General features: G+C 47.2%; 2 protein-coding genes across 2 annotated transcripts; both read left to right on the forward strand.

Annotated features, from left to right (window-relative positions):
* Positions 1–530: 530 nt before the first annotated feature.
* ncaph (non-SMC condensin I complex, subunit H) lies at positions 531–9,194 on the forward strand. The gene is made up of 18 exons (XM_035435838.1): positions 531–652; positions 1,461–1,681; positions 1,843–1,933; positions 2,140–2,232; positions 2,328–2,445; positions 2,557–2,720; positions 3,019–3,208; positions 3,311–3,393; positions 3,887–4,089; positions 4,984–5,129; positions 5,529–5,635; positions 6,254–6,373; positions 6,492–6,599; positions 7,038–7,205; positions 7,926–8,036; positions 8,227–8,303; positions 8,549–8,624; positions 8,747–9,194. The coding sequence occupies exons 2-18, from the start codon at positions 1,470–1,472 to the stop codon at positions 8,804–8,806; spliced, it is 2,127 nt and encodes a 708-aa protein (XP_035291729.1). The 5' UTR covers positions 531–652; positions 1,461–1,469; the 3' UTR covers positions 8,807–9,194.
* A 1,856-nt stretch (positions 9,195–11,050) lies between these two features.
* vamp8 (vesicle-associated membrane protein 8 (endobrevin)) lies at positions 11,051–19,896 on the forward strand. Its single transcript, XM_035379584.1, has 3 exons — positions 11,051–11,350; positions 16,575–16,742; positions 17,261–19,896. The coding sequence occupies exons 1-3, from the start codon at positions 11,336–11,338 to the stop codon at positions 17,447–17,449; spliced, it is 372 nt and encodes a 123-aa protein (XP_035235475.1). The 5' UTR covers positions 11,051–11,335; the 3' UTR covers positions 17,450–19,896.
* Positions 19,897–21,145: the final 1,249 nt, after the last annotated feature.

Raw genomic sequence — 21,145 nt, forward strand, 5'->3', positions numbered from 1 at the left:
CGTAACTCAAACGTTTCTGCAGTAACTTTTCAAAGAATCATAGTACAATTCTATAAAGGTACAGTACGCCCTACAACTTATGAAAATAATACGCCGTGTTAAAGATACACTGGGTCAATTGCGTTGTGTTGTCGCTGGAGTCAGGTTTAAAACTGAAACCACAGAACTGCATTACAACTGTAACCGCTATCCTAAACTGTGGAATATGGATTCGTTGTTCCAGCTGTAATTCAGTTCTGTGGTCTAGACGTTTAAACCTGAGGTTTAAACTCCAGCTTTTCACACTGCAGTTGACCCATTACTTCTACATAAGAAAATAATAAATATATAAAACATTCGAAAAGGTACGGTAGGCTACGTATAAGCTACACGCTCAATACGCTGAGTTTATTCTGCATCTGTGTATGAAAATAAGTGAATAATGAACAAAAAAGTGAATGAATTCCTCAACGTCAATGTCAGTTGTGCGTGATGACGTTTTGCAGACGCTATCGCGTACTTTACGTAAACCGTTCGGCGCAAATTTTCAAATGGTGATCAGGAAGGAAAACAGAAGACTGGCGAGCTAAGTGACTGCACTTCAAACACATTGGGAAAATTCCTCGTTTTTTAAACCAGATCTGTTTGTGAAAAGCTAGAAGGGACTATTGAGGTAAGGTAAATTTGCTAACGCACTCGATGTATTTGTTTACGATGCAGTTGCTGATTTTTATTTATTTTCACTATCGTTAGTTATGTTGCTAGCGTTAGTAGACTATTGAAAGTGAGCCAAGACTAGCGCTGGCGTAGCTAATGTTAGCTAGCTAGCAGCACTAGTCTGGATTTCCATGAGTTAGTTTAACGCAGACGTTACTGTTAGCTAGCCTGTTAGACTGCCTACACTGCTAGCTAGCTATCACAGTGAAATATTTCGTGCCGGTGTTACACCGATGTTAGCTTGCTAGTTTAAAATAGCATTATTAATTTACGCTAACCGACTTGTAGGTGGGTATGGTTGTTGACTGCGCTAATGGAGGTCAACTAATGTCAGCTAGCCGATTCATGGCCTAGTTATTTGGAAATTTACTGAACGATTTCAATCCTTCAAATGCTGTCGACACATGTGTTAGCTGTCCATTCAAATTTGCCAGGTCGGCTCTGGTATCGTAGCACATCATTGTAGTCTAACTCGCTCTAACGTTGCATTTAACGAGATGGAAACGCTAGCTAGTTGTCAGCCAAGTTGACTCTTGCTAAACTAGTGAATAATGCACATTTGGCCCAAAGGGTTAAGTAATGAAATTATTATTTAAAGTTACAGCTAATAAAGTTAATAATTGTTCACTGATTGACTGGGTTGACATACTGTAAAACCTGTCCCTGCTCTAGTTGTAGCGTTAGCTAACCTGTAGGTAGAGTGAGCAAGCTTGCAAACGTTAACGCTACATAAAGCTATCCCCCCTACCCCCCTCTCCCCCAAGGTTGCGACCATGAGTGCCTCCGCCACCCCAATCTCCCGCGTGCGTCAGTGGGCATCGCCATCCGTTTTGCAAAAGGGCTCGTCCTCCCTGACCAGCACCCCGCTCCTCGCTGCCTTCCCGGGCAACGATGACGAGCTGGAGCGGCGGCAGAGACGGCGGTCCCGGGTCATGGACCTCCACGGGATGTCAGACGTCTCTGTCACCGAGTCCCCCGCGCACAGGTATGGGTGCTAGCCCCTCTGTGATGTAATGTGGTACCCTCAATGCTACCGACCTCACACCCCTCGCGCTTTGTACAATGCGGTGGTCAGCTTCTCCTAGTTCTCTTCCAAAAAGTAAAGCATGAAGGTCCTGCTTTTTTTTTTTTTCAATTTGCCTGTAGTGCTACTGGGACCCCAGCGGCTGTGCCTAAACTGTCCAACGCGCAGATCTCTGAGCATTACTCCACATGCATCAAGCTCTCCACTGAGAATGTGAGTATAACTATCTGCATACTAATGTAGAACCTGGAAGATTAGATGCAAAACTTTACTTTGGGTGTTATTTTTAAACATTTCTATAATAGTTTCACTCTGTAACATTTTTGTTAGATGACAGGAAAATATGACATTTTAGGGACAAACTAAAGGCAGTCCGTGTGTGTCCTGATATTCCTCTTTCTTTGTTTTTGTTTGTGTAGAAAATCACCACCAAGAATGCGTTTGGACTGCACCTGATTGACTACATGGCTGACATCCTCAAACAGAAGGACTCCGAGCTCACTAATTTCAAGGTATATATATGTATGCACACTCATACATTGTGTATTAAGGAGATCAGAGGAGCCGTGGGGTAACAAGCTTTGTGTCTGTGTGTTCATGTTCCCAGGTGGCTGCAGGTACCCTGGACGCCAGCACCAAGATCTACGCGGTCCGAGTGGACGCTGTTCACGCTGATGCCTACAGGGTCCTGGGAGGCCTGGGCTCGGAGACCAAGCCAGGAGAAGGTGAGCGAGGAGCCCTTTCAGTATGTAACGCACATCCTGTGTCACTGGCTGTGGTTCTGATTGGCTGACTCGGAGGGTTCTGTGACTCGTTCCCCCCTTGTGCCGGAAAAGAGAGGGGCGCTGAGGGCGGAGGAGGGGAGGAAGAGGAGGACGAGGAAGGGGCCGCTGGAGCGACGGCAGCGAAGAAGGCGGTGAAGAAAAAGAGGCCCCCCAAAAAGACCGTGGAGCAGAACCTGAGCAACATCAACTGCTCTGAGTCTGAAAGGAAGTGTGAGGTAATTTAAACTGTGCATGTCTTTCTGGGAGTGTATGTGTGTGTGTGTGTGTGTGTGTGCGGGCGCGCGTGTGTGTGTGTGGGCTTGGGGGTTCAGGACAGGTAGCAGTGGAAGGGGAAATTACTATTAACGTACGTATTTCTTACATCCATATTGCTGGATGCTGCGTATTAAAGATATGATTTATTGATGTAAATTTAATAATAATTGCCGTGTATGTATCCTGTGCCATTTCATGTGCTGAAATCAAGGACCAGAAAGGAAATAAGTCAGACGTTTTGTTTTGTCCGTGATGCAGGTGGACCCCATGTTCCAGCGGATGGCGTCCTCTTTCGACGAGAGCAGCACAGCCGGGGTCTTCCTGTCGGTGCTGTTCAGCGAGGACAACCGCTGCGAGCTGCTCTTCCCCTCTCACATGACCCTCCTGAGCTCCGCCCCCCCTTGCCCGGCCCCGCCCCCGCAGCACGTTCCCGCCAGTCCCTTCACGGGTAAGCCTGCGTCCGGTCACATGCATCCGCCCACTTCCTGGTGTCTGGCCTCGACGGCGGGTGCCTGCATCCACCCCTCTGCGATTTTTGTCGTCTTGCCAGGTGGTCTGCAGCAGGCCCAGGAGAAGAGCTCGATATGCCCGTCGCTGAAGGACTTCTCCTTCACCAGCTGGAACCCAGAGCAGGTCAGACTCTCTGTCCTGTAGGTGCCTCGTGTTATGATTCACTGTAATGACATATGCTGACATACGACTGACCCAGGTACTCCAGTTTGCTCCCGCAGTCCAAACACATGCAGGCTAGGCTAACTGGAGACTCTGAATTGCCTGCACGTATGAGTGTGTGAGTGAATGGTGAGTGAACGGTGTGTGTGCCCTGCGATGGATTGGCGACCTGTCCAGGGTGTATTCCTGCATCTCGCCCAGTGCATGCTGGGATAGGCTCCAGCCTCCCGTCACCCTGACCAGAAATAAGCGGGTTAGGTAATGGACGGATGGATGGATGCACGGATGGATGGAAGGATGGACGGACGGACGGATGAACGGATGAACGGATGAACGGATGAACGGATGAACGGATGGATGGATGGATGGATGGATGGACGGATAGACGGACGGACGGAAGGATGAGCTCATTGCCGGTGCTTGTCTCCCATTCGCCGTTTCTCCCGCTGCGCAGACGATGAACCAGCTGCTGGAGAAGATGAAGCAGGGGCAGCACGCGTTCGACGTGAACGCAGAGGTGGAGCCGGAGGAGGGCGAGCTCCAGGATTTCGGGGACGATTTTGACGCGGACGGCTACGAGGAGGGACAGGGGGACGGCGGGGACGGGCCCAAGGAGCACAGGGAGACCTGTGCCATCACTGGGGCGGGACGGGGGAGGTGAGCGACGCGAAACTTACGGATTTGGGGTGGGGGTTCCCAGAGCCCCAAGCCTCCCTCTAAGACTGCAACAGGCTTGTCCCAGCAGGAGCGTGGCACCCTCACCTAAACCAGCGCCCACCCTCCTGTTTAATAATGAATAAGTAATAAATATCAGATAAAGGAGCAGATGCTTCTCTCTGCTCCTCTGTTCCAGTTAAATCCTGAACAGCACCGTGATGAAGGGCAGCTCTCTTAAGACTTCAGCTGCTCTGCCAGAGCTTGACCTGACTCAGATCAGCTTCAAATCGGCCTCAGATCCCACTGCTCAGTGGAGCCAGGCTAATTGGATTCTGATTTGGAGCGCTAGCGCTGACTGTGTTTAGCGTGTTTTGAATAATGGATCTGCGGCTCGCTCTGGAGTTTACTAGACTGCTTGGCGACTCGGACGCTGGTTCGTTCAGACTCTGCGGGTCGTCATTAGGGTGGTAAAACGAAGTTTCTTCGTCCTCTGGCGCCTCCCAAAATCTCACCGGGCCAAAATTTCACCGTCATGCCAGACGGCTCGATATTCAGAACAGAACGGGACCGCCAAGTTCAAGGGTGGTTAGCTGGCCAAGGGACTGGCGAGGCAAGTTTATTTATATAACGCCTTTCAAACGCAGTGGCAAGTCAAAGTGCTTTACACAGACATAGAAAGACAATAAAATTTCAGGGAGAAACATAAAAACGCAATGATTACAGATGTAGACAAAGTACTTAAGTAGCTGGTAAGTAGACAAGCTTACCAGCCACAGTTAAAATAAAAAATAAAAAAATAATAATAATAATAAAAATAAAAAAATTAAAAAAAAAAATTTTTTTAAATGAAAATGGCGGGTGTTGATTTTTCCCGCGCTGGCCACTCTCACTCAGGGACGTGATCGCGATCGGAGACGGCGACATCACCACCATGTGCCTGCAGCTGTCCTCCCAGCCCCGGGAGTACTCCTACTTCAGCCCCCGGACCATGGCCATGTGGGCGGGGCCCGGATTCTGGCGCTTCAAGCCGCTGCACAAGCGTGAGTAGATTTGGGGGGGGGGGGGGGGGCGCGTGGCCTTTGTGCTTGAGTGACAGCCCCCTCATCCAGTCCCTGGTTTTCCTGTGCTACACAATGACCTTGACATTGACTTCTGTGACTCGTTGTGCCTGATGGATATCAGGCATGTGTGTTTTTTCTTTTCTTTTTTTTTACTTTGTTGTTTAACCCATTAGTAGTAATCAGCTTTATTCTAGAACATTCTCTCTTGCTATCAGCTGTCTTGTCTCTTGACGTGTGTGGTTTTGATAGACCGTACCGATATACTAGGTCGATGTTTTACGGTCAGAAGATGAGTTTTTCTTGTTCAATCGCACGTCTGCTGTTGCCTAGTCACGCCGACCTCCATGTTTATCGAATTCCACACCTCTGTGTCACCAGAGGATCACCTTCCGGACAAGGAGAGCCGCAAGAGGAAGCAGAAGAAGAGCTTTGAGCTCGACTTCACCGACGACGTGAACTTCGACGTGTACTTCCGCACCACGAGAGTGAGTCTGCCCAGCCCGCAGTCCCGCAGGGTTCCTCACAGTGTGGGGTGTCCAGCTGATGTCTTCCTTTTAAATCGTTTTTAAATTTCAGTGTTTTAACTGTTTTGCTTATAGGTGATCTCATTATTCATTATTTAATTCTATGAGAAAAGGGAATTGCTTCGTCAACCATGCAATTTTTTAACTTCATTCTTTAACTTAAATTGCAAGGCATCTGATGTAATCTTTCTTTGCACAATCTTGGGAATTTTTTATTTTTGCTTTTTAATCATAAATGTATTTACCAATATTTACATTTTTGGAAATCCATGCTCATTTGGTTAAATTCTGAAATTAGGCCAACTATGATTTTATGTCTGATTAAAATTTTAAAATGGCTACACATCGTTTTTCACTGCTTTGCTTAATAAAACCTAAAGTCCTGTCCTTGAAACAGTCTCTGAAACACTAATAATCAAAACTGGCCCTTAGCCACTAGTAGACTAGCAGCCTCTCCCATACCATAATGGCTCTGAGCCTATTGGTCAATGGGTGATCACATGATCGCCGGCCCTTCTGATCACTGCTGTCTCACCTCGGCCTCCTCTGCCCTCTGTCTCTGCGTCCCTGTGGTTACAGGCAGCCACCACCATCAGCAAGTCCGCCCTGTCCACCTGCAACAAGAAGACCACGCTGCCCGCAGACTTCCACTACCCCCCAGAGGCCCTGTCCCAGCTCAGCTTCAAGCCGTCCGGCACAGTCAGTACCCCCCCCCCCGCCCCCGTGCTGCTCTGGGCCCGAAACGGGCCGAAAACGAACGGTCGCTGTGGTAACACACCCTCCTGTTTTGTCTTCCCCCCCCCCCGTTTCCCGCCAGCTGTGCAAGCAGGGGGCCAAACGGGTGTCCGGAGAGCTGGGAGACGGCGTCGGGGACTACGACTACAACAACGCCAACGACACCGCCAACTTCTGCCCCGCCCTTCAGGTACGCTAGCGCGGGCACAGGCACTGCTCTCCGCTTCGCGCTCTCTCTACAGGCGCAGCAGACAGGTGCCAATCGGAGGTGGAAAGGTCAGAGGTCAGGAGGTTCAAGTCCCTGCCTTGTGTTTCTTCCACCCCGTGAACTCAGCCGGGAGGTGGAGCTAGTTAGTGAAATCTGCTGCCCGAGTTCGACCGGTGGAAGAAACGCATGGCAGGACTTTTACTTATTTTCCTTCCAACCACCTGGATTCTTTGATTGATCCAGGTGGTTGGAGCAAAATACTGGGGAAGAATTTTGGCTTTCTGAACCTGGATTTTCCACCTCTGGTGCCACTGCAGTGCTCTTCAGTGCAGATCACCATACGAGACTCCACTGCTCAGCTCTACTGCAGAGTTTAACACGGACACTGACTGACCGACTGTAAAAACGTCTCTCCTCCAGGGGGGGGACAGCGACGACGATGATGATGGAGCGGGGGGGTTCGGAGGACCCGAGGGAGATTTCGACACGACCAGTCAGCCTTTCTCCGGCGGCATGCCCCCATCCTCACAGGACCTCGCTGCCGTGTCCACCTACGGGGAGGACAACCTCGTGCCCGAGCCTCAGAAGGTAGGGGGCGGGGCCTGAGAGGAACCCAGGGGGCGGGGCCTGAGAGGGACCGGGGGGCGGGGCCTGAGAGGGACCGGGGGGCGGGGCCTGAGAGGAACCGGGGGGGCGGGGCCTGAGAGGGACCGGGGGGGCGGGGCCTGAGAGGAACCCAGGGGGCGGGGCCTGAGAGGGACTGGGGGGGCGGGGCCTGAGAGGAACCCAGGGGGCTGGGCCTGAGAGGAACCGGAGGGTGGGGCCTGAGAGGAACCCTGGGCGGCAGGGCTTGAGAGGAACCCAGGGGGCGGGGCCTGAGAGGAACCCAGGGGGCGGGGCCTGAGAGGAACCCAGGGCGGCAGGGCCTGAGAGGAACCCAGGGGGCGGGGCCTGAGAGGAACCCAGGGGGCGGGGCCTGAGAGGAACCCAGGGGGCGGGGCCTGAGAGGAACCCAGGGGGCGGGGCCTGAGAGGGACCCAGGGGGCGGGGCCTGAGAGGGACCCGGGGGGCGGGGCCTGAGAGGAACCCGGGGGGCGGGGCCTGAGAGGGACCGGGGGGGCGGGGCCTGAGAGGAACCCAGGGGGTGGGGCCTGAGAGGGACCGGGGGGGCGGGGCCTGAGAGGGACCGGGGGGGCGAGGCCTTGTTTTTTGGAGCACTATAAACATCGGGCAGAGTTGAGTTTTTTTTTTTCTTCGTTTTTTTTTTTTGGCCTTCTCCGTTCCCTCCCCCCCAAATTTCCGCTGCAGGTGAACAAGATTGAAATAAACTACGCGAAGATGGCGAAGGTGATGGACATGAAGCGGCTGAAGAACACCATGTGGAGCTTGCTGACCGACTGCCTGGACAAACCGCTGAAGGTCACCCCTCCTGCTCTCGCCCTCGCTCTCCTGTCCCCGCTTCCCTCTGTGTGCCTGTCTTCCCTCTCTCCCTCCTGGTTTCTCATTTCCTGTTTGTGTCTCTTCTCCATTCTCCATCCCCCTCTCAGTACTACCTCTGCCCCCCCCCCTCCCCGACCCCCTCCCTAAATGATCACGCTGTTTCCCGCAGGAGGCAGAGGGAGCAGAGACCATGCAGGTTTCTGGGGAGAAGGCCTTCAGCCAGACCACCAGGACCCTCCTTCAGAGGTGAGTAACCCGCCCCATCTCTCACCTCCTCGTTTGCATTCCGGCAGGCTGTGTAGCGGAAGGCAAATGCGCGTGGACAAGTGTGCACAAGCGGCCTTCACGTGTGACATAACGCACTCCAAGCTGTGCAGCGGGAGGCAAATATGCATAGATTTGTGTGCACAAACGATCCATCGCGTATGACGTGTAACGCACTCCAAACCGGCCGCTGTGTGTGATGTAACGCCCCTCCTCTGTGTCCCCAGGCTGCCCCACACCATGGCCCAGAACATGTCCGTTCCCCTGGCGTTTGTCGCTCTGCTGCACCTGGCCAATGAGAAGGTGAGCTCTCCCCTCAGCCAGAGAACGTTTGAGTAGCGCACTGACACGGGATCTGCCCTGCTGGGGGGGGCTGGAGGCAATAATAACGTTTTTGTTTTTGTCGTAATGCTCTCTTCCTGCAGAACTTGGAGCTCGTGAAAGTGGACGACATGTCCGACATCGTCATCAAGCAGGGCCGCTGAAAATGGACGGGGGGCCGGGATTCATAACGAAGAGATTATGTTGTTACGTTTTACCTTTCTCGAGCTTGTCTTCCCTTTATGTTTTCACCTCCTCCCAAGTGCTCTACATTAATAACAGCGTACTTGAGTCTTTAGTCCAAGCTCATCAAACTTGATTTTACGGACTATGGATTGAGTCCCTTTAATAAAAGCACGGTGGGTCCTCTTCTGGGGGGATTTTTTATTTTATTTTTTTATTCTGTAAATGTATACCAGCCTCGGTATGCCTGTCTCAGTCTAGCCACTGCGTTCTCTGCTCTCTGTGTGTAGATGCATAATTTAAGAACTTTACCTTCTACAATGAAGCTTGTCATGTGTAAATATTAAATAAAACACTTTTTTTTAATGACTTCTTTTTTTTTTTTAAGTAAAGAGATGGAGAATGGAGAAACAAAAATAATTGTGAGACCCTTGAAGCTGTACAGTGAACGGTTTAAAAACTATGAGCATTGTAATATCCTATTACTATCATTATATACCCAGATCACTCCATCTACACACTAACACTCATGTGACGCATTTGCAGAAGTCGCCGTCTTGAGCAAGGGTTGTCCCGGGAAGTGGGTAAGCCCAAGTTCAGCGAGGGGTTAGCGGGCTGTTCGCCCCTCCCACACTCCCTCCGTAATTAGGAAATTGAAGTGCTGGTTTTAAAACGTGTGCCGACTCCGCAGGCAGCGTGTTGCTTAATGCCGTTAGCAACAGTCGTTAGACCACGGCTGAGCTTAACCACTTCTGAAGGCGATTTGACCGCCATGTCTTACCATTTCAAAAAAGGCAATCATCTTTTCCTCATATAAGCGCACAGTCTTTTCAGTGGTGATAATTTATTTCTGATAATAAAATTCGTTCTTTGTAAATTCTGATCCGGGTCACCGGTACAGACGACAAAGTGCGGTCCACAACTGCGCGATTTTTATGCTCCCCCCCCCCCATCGCCTAGATGCCCGGCCCTCGCTTCTGAGCGGGCCTCACCCCGTCAGTGACGCTAACGATTAAATTGTAATTGGCCAAATACTGGTTGGATGTGCACACAGCTACTCTACTGTACACTTAAGAGTCAAACACAACTCCAAACGGGAGGAGTAACTGGGACCAGTGCACCTGGACCCAGGGGTTAGCCACATCCTTAAAACCTTTTTTTTTTCTTTGCTTTTTTGCATTTCCCAGCAACATTAATGCACATGCCACGCCTACCGTGGAAACAGGAAACTGGAAACCGGTTTTCCTGGGCGATACCAGTCAGTGTGACCAGTCTGTCTCTGGCAATTACAGTGCAAATCTGAGGGTTTCTTTGGTGGTTTTTTTTAATTTTTTTAAAGTTGTTGAGGGGAAGGGCTGTATCTGAAAAGGGATGTTTAATGATGGGGATTATACTTGCGTAATTTAGTTAATGGTTTTTAAGGAGAAAGTGTTTGTTTCTCAGCTAACGGCACCTGTTATTCCAGGTTTCACAAATTGAAGTGCTTATTTTTCCAGTTCTCAGCAAGAAAGTACAGCACGCTGCGTTACCCATAATTAAATTAGAAAGGGGGGGCACATAGACTACCAAATGCCCTGCTTGATGACAAGAATTATTTACACACACACACACACACACACACACACACACACACACTGTCTTGGATCTGAGTTTATTAACACCTTGCTCAGTCATATTCTCAAATTGTTGCATTTCATCTCCCAGATAGCTACAAGGGTCGATACAATATCCACATTAGTCAGATTCATAAAATGGGTGTTACTCGGGGTGGTGCTGAACACGTTTCCGCAAAATATGCAAAATTCACAACGCCTGTGTTTCCGTTGTGAGATTTTAACTGCATACATCAAACTAAAAATATTAGGCTACCATCTGCGTCAGTGGCAATTAAAATAGTTCACGGCACCTCCCGCACCTTTTGATTTCTAACTATGTAACATATCCTGTTGGCCAAGATGTTTCCTCGCGACACACGTGGTTAGGTAATCTAAACTGATCTGTGCTTGCCTACATTTATAATCAGCACATTACCCCATAACGACAAAGTGAGAACTGGATGGCCAAATACGCTACAACTAAAACATCTAACGCAGTGCTTTGATGAAGAAGGCATACATTCGCGATGAACGTGTGCGGGTATAGGCCTATAACGTATACAAGAAGTACATAATCACTCAACGTCACCACCTGCGCGATGACACCCCTCCTTTCACCTGTCCCAGGTGAGAAAACAGGTTAGACGATAGGCCCAGCGCCCTCGTGAGGACGCAAGCGGACGTTAAAAAAAATAGAGGTGGGTCAAAGCGAAGGAATTCACTTTGAAAGAGAACCAGGAAGTTAACAAGAGCTTTGGACGTCGGTTCTGAACGGGCAAGAAAACAATAGATTCTTCATCGAACTACGATCTAACTGAAGTAAAGGAAAAAGAAAGGAACATTTAACAGATTTTGCGGGCAGTCTGCTTCATCTCTGCGGGCGTATCGCTTCCACGTATTTTTTAAAAAAGGAATATGGAACATAACATGGTAGGTGTCGCCCCGATTGGATCTATTAGGTGTTTGATTATTTATATGTAGGCTATTTAGTCTGTTTTTATACATACGTTAGATGAACCTAGTTTTAGTCTGTGCTGCGCGTGGTTAGTGAACACACTTGTTGTTTGTAGCCTATTTACCAATCTGTACTTTGCTGAACGGGTGCCAATCAAAGGTATGCTTCCTACATCCTACGATATATTTTTAAATGCATATATGTTACTTCCCGTGATGAAACGAGTCCGTTTAAAACTTTTAAATGTTTAATGGCGGAAGCACACGGAGACCCCTGTAATCCAAGACGAGTTGCTTTGTGTCGAAACGAGTGCGCAATGTTCTGTGCACAAAGTAGCCTGCTAACATAGAAACAGAAGTTTAAAAAAAGAGAATCGCCTACCTTTAACTGTTCAGAAAATATATAGCTGGGGATAAATAGCTTAATGGGCCTACTGTCAGTGATGGATACGTCGACATGGAAAAAGCGCGACGTTTGGTGTTTTTTTTTTCTGAGTTAATGAATGGTTGGTGATGACCCAATCACTTGTAACGATTAAAAAGAGGCCTACGCGTGCATGCAAATATATATATTTAAAATGGTTAATGGAGTTCTGAAAATGCCGACTTTCTAGGAAACGTTTTTGACGGATATTAATTTCAACGATTAAATTGCAGTAATGAGCCAGCTCGAGCTTTATTGGTGGCATTTCCGTCGGCAGTTCCGTTTCTTCGTTTGGGAGGACGTTTGAGCAATTGGGGGCGTTCAACTGACATTTTAAGACCTTAAGTCTTCTGCGATGGTCGTTACTGCTTGGTATGTGACTCAAAACGGGAACACCTTGTTTCTGTAACAACAACAGAAACAATTTGCACAACTATAGATGTGCTCCTAAGTTTGTGGTAAAACAAATGTATTTCAATAACGACTAATTACCCAAGAAATAGGCTAGTGGATTCTTACTTTTGTTTGTTTCCCACTCGTGTTTTGGTTGTAGATTCCTTGTGTTATTCTTAGAAAGCGCATTGGTGCACCTCGAAGATGATGTCCCTACATTTGTAAGAATTTAAGCATGTAAGGCAATGGCTTGTGACAAATTTGTTCATTGATGTCTGAATGTTGATTTTTATTAATGTCGAATTTGTGACAGAGAGGCCTGCAGGTGTTGTTGTTCCTGGAATGTGCTACTTGGAATGCATGCATCTTCCATGGTTATCAGGCTGTCAGTAACTCGGGTAACTTTAATTATTTTGATAGTTTAATGTAACTCCTGCCAACTTTAATAACAACAAAAAATAAGCAGCAAAAATAAAGATTGTCCGCACGTTTAGGCCCACAACTCTGCAAGAACATTGCCCATTCAGAGACAGTCATCATTATCAGCGATGCTCCAACTGTGGCATCGCGTGAAGCAACACCAGATGAGATGACTTGTCAAAGATCAAGACGGATAGTGGTCAGATGGCCTTCTGACGTTTGTTCACTCTCGCTCGTCGTGCTCGGATGCCAGTGTTGTCTGGCATGACCGTCAGCGGACGCTGAAAAAAGTGATAAGGGGAGGAAATGTTTCGGGGGCAGTGCTCGTCCGGTCCCTCGTGGGATGTAAAATCGTCATTTAGTTGGTTCGTATGGTCCAGTGCCTCTGGGTTTGGCTGCGGATGGTGCGCGGCCTGAAGATTTAAAAAAAAAAAAAAAGTTTTATAAAGTTTATAAAGTGAAGTTTCAGCAAACTGCCGCCAGTATCTGTCGGGTCACTCTGATAATGTGGACTATCATCGTTTCATCATTAAAGAGCGGTGCGAAAATTAATATTGGATTTAAGTATGGGTGTCCATGGAAGTGTTGCTGTGCTATGTCTGATGTGCCAGAACGCGTCACTCACTGCATATCACCTGTTAGGCCCCCAATGTTCTTTTACCTTGACTTTTTTTTTTTTTTTTCATGCTTGCATGCTAAATCTTGTGTTGAAGTGTCACCTGCCGAGGGCTAGAGATGTCAGCTGGCAGTTAACCAACTCTGGAATCTATGCATCGCTGACTTGTGGATTGCTGGGCATTATCCCCGTCAACAGTGAAATAAAGTAAAACGTTCAAGCGCTAAACTGCTTGCGCGAGTAGAAGGCAAGATGCAGTTCCTCTGGTCTGTATGAGACCGTTCGATTGATTCTATACCACAATGCCTTGAGGCATGTTCTCAAACAGATTAAATCACTAATAATTCAGTAAGGTGGTGAAGGTAGGGGTGTACTGAGGGTACTGCTTTGACAGTGCTGAGCTATGACTGAACTGTCCTCAATGCTGCCGATTTACATGACATAATTCTGGACTTCATGTATAGCAGAGACATTCAATGTAGCCATCGGTAAAAAGCATCTACATTCCGTATTTTTATAATTCCAGTTGTCTTGGGCCTTTTGTCATTTTGTATCATGTTTGGAGATGGTTACTGTCTCTTAGATGAAAGGGTTTTGTAACCATTTGTGTGTGCAGTGACGAGGCCTACATCCCATAATTTGCCCTGTTTTCAAGACAAGATATTTAACAAAAAATTTCTTGTCACTGTTGGCCTCATTGTTATTGTTCATTTAGCCCTTTGAAGAGTCCATTTAAAAAAATTAAAAAAAAAGGTTTTTTCAACACTCTTAGTCGGTGTTCTAGAACGCCATTGCTTTCAAATGCCAGTAAGCATTGTGACATCAGCATTAGAATGTTCAGCTGAGAACGCCTCCAGTCACATGCTTGCGATATCACACCTTAAAGGGTTAAGCAGGGAATGCTATTTGAGAGGGCTCAGCCATTTGGTGAGGTTTGTGCCGAGCTGTTTGTGGCAGATACGGGTTGAGATACTGGGTGGGTACCGTGACGAAGCTCATCTTGCCGTTGCCTGGAGACGGCTTTGTTTGTGACCGAGCGTACCTGTGTGTGTCGCCTCATGGGACATGAAATGGGTGTGCCCCGCTTTCCGGACAGGTGAACGCACACACAAATGGACGCGCGCGCACACACACACAAGAATATAGGCAGACACACACAGACCCACACATAAATACGCACACAGACCCACACATAAATACGCACACAGATACACACGTACACCACATAGGCCCACACATTAAAATACATGCAGACACACACACACACACACACATAAATGAAAACACACGCATAAAAATACACACACACACACAGACACACACACACATACATACACACATACACACACATAAGAATATAGGCAGACACACACACAGACCCACACATAAATGCACACACACATACATGCGTACACAGGCCCACACATTAAAATACATGCAGACACACACACACACACACACACACATAAATGAAAACACACGCACACACGCATAAAAATACACACACACACACACACACACACACACATACATACACACACATAAGAATATAGGCAGACACACACAGACCCACACATAAATACACACACACATACACAAGTACACATAGGCCCACACATAAAAAATGCATGCAGACACACACACACACACACAAATGAAAACATACGCGCACACACACACACAAGTTGATTTCTCTCTGTAACTTTTGCATACCAACAACTTGTGCCGCAGGTCTGGTTCAAAATTGGTCTTGTTTGGCACTTGTTGAATGTCCTGGAGGCAGTGGAATAAAATGTACATGTAAATAACCTATTAAGACACATGTACATTTCAAACAGCAAATAAGCTGACATGTGGTGTCTAATTCATTTTCTAAGCTCTTTGGAAAAACGAAAATGAAGCGGATTCCAAGTATTGCTGTCAGAAAAAAATTTTGGCAGATCTTTTAAATAGACTTTTTCCACTGCACGCACAGGAACAAAAACAATCCCAAGAATTTCCTTGAGTCAGTTTCTCTTGCTATGAGAATATATTGAGTAGAATTACATATTCAATCCAGGCATTTAGCAGATTCTTTTTAGCCAGAACAGCTTGCAGACTTTACATTTAGCAACAAGAAAAGCACCCTTATAGCTTGATATGTGTGCTGCCATACCAAGTACTTCACTTAAATAAAAATGAAAAATATTTCGACATATTTCACGGCTTTGCGGATGGCTCTTTGTACACAACCAACGTGTTGAATCTGCGCAATGGCTGTGCATAGGACAAAATGTTATCTGTTAACATACTGACTCACTTATCAACCGAGTAATTCACTCATGATGGCGATTTAGAAATGAATCACTGTTTTATGTAAGCACATTAGGTTGTTGGCATTTTCCTGCGTGTTGCTGTGATGACCATCTTTCCCAGCACGCAGGTGACTGCGTCAGGTGTGAATACCTGTACAGTGCTCTGCCAGTGACGGTAACAGGAAGGGAAAGGTATTCCGGTTGCTCTGGGGCTGCCAGGTGTTCTAACCTCTTCAGACAAACCGAACTATGCAGTTCTTTTTTTTTTTTTTTTAAAACCATCAGTTATATTCAGATTTCTAGATGTGACCTGCTGTTGTGTGTTTTCAGCACAGAGAGTCTCACTAACGATATTTAAAAGTGCAACGGAGCATTGGTCTTTCCAAAAGTCAGACCCATTTTGCCATTTCAGAAAATTTCACAGAATTTTTGTATATATATATTTTTTAATTGGGCTATTTTATTTTACTTGATTATTATAATTTTTTTGTTCTCCATATTTGGAATTCTCAGTCCTAATAGCTGGCCCTTCCTGTGTTTCTGGTCCATGAGCCCCCCCCCAGTATGTGAGCACACATAACACCCCCCCCCCCCCCTCCTCCCCCCAGGATGTGAGCACACGCATAGCCCAGCTGTTCCCTCTTATCGTTCCACGCTCCTCCAGCTCCTCTGTGCAGTTACTACCCTGGAGGCCTGTATTCCAGGCCCAACCAGGGGCCGGCACATCGCATCCCCTCTACCAATCACACGCCCCCCCCACAATATGTGCTCGTCTCACAAAGACGCCTCTCCGTCAGTGTCCTGGCTCATGTGTTTGAATGTGGCTGGGGAGGAGGAGGAGGGGGAGGAGGAGGGTGGAGAGGCTAACCCCTCCACCTATCACTGGCTGACTCCTCCCATCCATTTGGAAGCAGCCAATCGGAAGCCTGAAACGGAACATTCCGCGGGTTCCGGGCGCTGCTCTCCTCGGGGAGGGAGTTGACGCGTCGTTCTCGATTCGCGCTCCTCTCTCACTCTCCATCACATCTCTCTTCCCCCCCCCCCCCCCGACAGGAGCAGGGGGGCGAGGAGGAGGCGGTGGTGGAGCAGAACCGGGTCAAGGCCCTGCAGTCCCAGGTGGACGGGGTGAAGGACATCATGACGCAGAACGTGGACCGCATCCTGGCCCGCGGGGAGCGGCTGGACGACCTGATGGGCAAAACGGAGGACCTCCAGGCCGGGGTGAGTCCTCCAGTCCTGCTTACTGCCCTCCGGTCCTGCTTACTGTCCTCCGGTCCTGCTTACTGTCCTCTCGCCATTATCTCCCTCTTTCTCTCTCAATCACTCTCTTTCTCTCGCTCTCCCTCACCATCTCTCTCTCTCCCCCTCACTTTCTCTCTGTCTGTCTCACTTTCACTTTCCCTCTCTCTCTCTCACACTTGCTCAGTCATTCTTTCTCTCTCTCTTAGACACATGCTCTATCTCTCATGCGTGCTCTTGCTGTCTCACAAGCACTCTCTCCTCTCTCTCTATCCCCTCTCTCTCTCTCTCCTTTCCCCTCTCCCTCTGCTCTCTGTCCCCTGTTTGTTCTGTTCATCAGTTTGTGTCCTTCGCCACAGAAGGCTAACAGATCTGTCCTCTTCCTTTCTCTCTCCTCCATTCTGTCTTTCTCTTCTACCCTGCCTCCACCCCCCCCTTCTCTTTAACTCTTTAACCCCCCCCCCCCCCCCCCCCCCCCCCTCTTTTCTCTGTCTCTCCAGGCCCAGAACTTCAAGCACACGTCTCAGAAGGTGGCCCGCTCGTACTGGTGGAAGAACGTGAAACTGGTGGTGGTCATCGTGGTGGTCGTGCTCATCATCATCCTCATCATCATTCTGCTGGCCACGGGAGTCATCCCCACCAACTCCGGCACCACCCCCCCTGCCCCTGGCCCCACCAAAAAACCCTGAGGAAAAACTGAGAAGCACTCTCACCCCCCCTCCCCCTCTCCCAATAGCAGCTCCCCCAAAATCCCCCAACCCACTCAAATCGCGTATCTAATCTGGAAAATACCTACAATTCCCAAAGCAAACAGATGTACACACACACAAGCAATAAAGATGCATATCCGCAAGTGTACAAACCGGCTTCCTGGAAGCACACGCATACTCCGCTCCTTTAGAAATGTACAGTGGTATGTTTCACACCGGACGGCTACAGGCCAGACCACAAAAATACCAAGCATTTCCTCCTGGGGTTTCCTAAGCTTGTAGTACCGCTTTTAAACACTAGGGTGCGGTAACTCCTTTGAGGAAGGCCATATAAAAGACTACACAGCCCAGTTTAAAAAAAAAAAAAAAAAATTATTACAGATGGATAGGTAAGCATCATTTTTATTCATAGTTCAGCTGTCGTTGGTTTGTGGAAATGGGGTTAGTGACAGCTAGAATGAGCCCAAAATTAGATGCTTCAAGGAGCTTCTCCTCAGATAATTTCTGTCCTGACACCATTCTGCTTTGTGAGCCATTAACTACTTATCACAAAGCTTTTTTCTTTTTTTGTTCACAGATGACAAGGAAGGTGGAGGTTAATTTTGTTATCTGATATTAGCTTAGAACGAGGGCTGTAGTCCTGAAGCTGTTAAATTATCTTGTTAGCACAAACACATATTGAAATCTTGTGGCAGTTGCCATTTTAAGATCAGTTTACTGACTGTACAGCGGTCTATCCTGTATTTGAAGGACGGCCATCGGTGATTGAATCAACGGTTTCAGTTGCAACTCGTATGCAACCTATGATATTGGCCGATGTGTAAATAGAGCCAAAACACAATCATTTTAGAATAAATTGGGAAAGGGCTCCAGTGGGTGTTTGATGGGAAAGTTGGTTGTGATGAGGCACATTGTGGTGCCACTGATCCACACTCTGGTGAAGGGGGGGGAGGTTACTCTGAATAGTTACATGAACATAAGTAAATAGGGAAATTATAGTATAAATATATTAGAGGGAATGTATGCAATGAGAACAGTCATGCTGTATTGTATTTTTTTTTTTCTTTTATGTATTTTGTGTCTCTTCCCCCCCCCCCCCCACTTTGTTAGATTGAGCTTCAGCTAGCCTGGTTGCCAGGAAGTCTCCAGGTTTCCCGCCATCCCCTGATCATGTGACCAATGCAGCCAGTCAGGTGGGAGGGTGGGCTGGCGTTACATTTTGTGTTTGCTCCATTGGGTCAATCTGTGTTGTCTGCCTCACTGGGGAACAACGAGGCTCGTAGGCACAAAGTCCCTCAGAACAGGACCACAGATCTGGGGTCTGTTCTTCCGTTTGGCTCGTAATGGATGAAGTAAAGATATGGACCACGAGAGCCTGATCCTAGTTCAGTCATTCTGCTCTGAGAGACTTTGTGAATACAGGACTCGGTCACTAGACTTGGTTGTTCCTGCTGTGGATGCCCCCCCCCCCCCCGCCCCCTCTGTCTTTGACCTTTCCTGTAACCCCGAACTGAACACTGAGGCCAGTATCCATGATTTGCAATACACCAGTATAGCTGTGAGCCTCCAGTCCTCTAGGGGGCACTCTAGTGGGGTAGGGGGGCAGTTAGATTATTGGAAAGCAGCTAAATTCTTCACCATGCCTTAAATTCATCATTCAAAATGAGCATGCACAGAACTGCTATCGCCCTCCCACCCCCCACCCCCCTCCCTGGACTGGAACTGGCAACATCTTGCTTGAGAGAGTGTGCTGCTTATTTTGCAGCTACGTGTGAAAAATGGCAGTTAGCACCGTTGGTGTTTTGAATGTGAATGTTAGTGAAGACTGTGCACCTCTTGCGTTGTCCACCTGGCTTTTGCAAGGTCAAGGAATCTTCCCTTGTGCTTGTACATAGCTGAATATTGTCTGTGTGTGTATATTTGTAAAACTACCAACCTCTAAGCCCTTCGGTATGTTCGAATCAGAGTTTATTTATGTTTTATTATTATTATTATTATGGAAAAAAAATTCTTAATGAAATTAAAATACATTTTATTCTGTCTGTTTACTGTGCCTTTTTGAATTGGGCCTTTCAATAATTAAACTGAGAGAAATCAAACCACAACACAATAGGTTCTAAGATTGTTGCCATCAGAGTGATTAGAATTAAACATAAACATATTTTGAAATGTTTGCTTAAAGCACTTTTCTTAAAAAATATTATTTTGGTCTAAGTGCCCTTTGAAACTGTCATACATTCACACAGATTCAACCAGCTGCAAGTAGTAAGTTATATTTAATCATATGCAGGGCTGCACCTTCTGGAGTCCCAGGCCAGTCATTGTTTCCATAGGTTTTTAGTTATTTCGCTTTTTCAAAAAATGTATATGAATAAGAAGTCTCTAATAAGCTGTGTATGACTGCAATAAATAGTATTTGCCTTGTATTTTGGTCTAAACACTGAGATTATTTTATTTCTTACGAGTTCACTGTTCTCTCGTCAATCGCAATACCTAAAGTTCACATTAAGACCACTAGAGGGAGACATGATACTGAGACGCATGGTTATTCATTGCTGAACCCCAAATCGAAAGCCACCCCTTTCACTTTAAGTCAATGGTAACAATACGGTCAAAATACGAAGTCAATAGTACGAAGTTAATAAATGTAAGCGCGACATGTGTTTTTTTTTTCTTCGTCTAGTTTCTCCCCATGTGCCGTTTTGTCAGATTATTGCGCTATGTCTGCAAGATTGTAGAAACCAGAGACAGTTTGTGTCGCTGCCGAGTCACTGTGTCTCACGTGCTTAGATGGGCCGGTCGTCCACTAAAGCGCGTGAGATTTACTGCTCACTGTCGGACTTCGTGGCCATATACGGCTCCCCGTTCTCCCTGCTGCGCAGTCTGTGGCCCCGATTTGGACAACATGGCGGCTGCCACCAGCTGCACTTCCAAGGCTTTGCAGTTTTTCTCAAATGTTTACACTCTAAAACTGGAACTATGGACACGATGGTGAAAACTTGAAGCTCATGTGTCAACAACAAAGACTATTCCTGCAAAACTCTAAGCTCAATTCCTTTTTTTCCCACTCAAATAGCCATTCTAAATCACATTTTTGCACAACTCTACACAAAATCTCACCATTTAGCACAATTTTCATAATCAAGCCTTGTTTTTTCACATGGAAAACTCTAAGTACCAATTGGTCTCACTCATGCCACACCTGCTGAAACTCAATTGGCTAAACTTTTCTATTATCTGTCAGAGCATAAAAGAGACCTCAGGTGACCTCTTTTGTGTTGGAAAACAATGGAGCAACACGCAGCACAGAGAGGTAGAGGAGGAGGAGGTGGACGTGGACGAGGTGGACCAAGAAGTGGGAGATGAGCTAATATTTCAAATGAAATACGTGCAACTTTGGTTGATCACGTATTTGTTTTTTTTGTTTTTTTTACAGGCCTACAAACTACGATTTTTATTTTTGCAGTCTGCTGAACAAAGATTTATTTTACAGTAACAACTAAAGATTTGCTTTGTTTTTTGCTTTGATTTGCTTTTTGAATTTGTTCATTGATCTCATATATGATAACAGATAATTACATCCATTGACCAGTCTAAGCATGTTCTAGTTTTGAGAAGACACAAATGTTATCTATTTTGGCAAAACTCGTAATTGCACTGATAAGGAAAATGTAA

The sequence above is a fragment of the Anguilla anguilla genome, chromosome 10 (assembly GCF_013347855.1).
Source record: "Anguilla anguilla isolate fAngAng1 chromosome 10, fAngAng1.pri, whole genome shotgun sequence".
Taxonomy (NCBI): domain Eukaryota; kingdom Metazoa; phylum Chordata; class Actinopteri; order Anguilliformes; family Anguillidae; genus Anguilla; species Anguilla anguilla.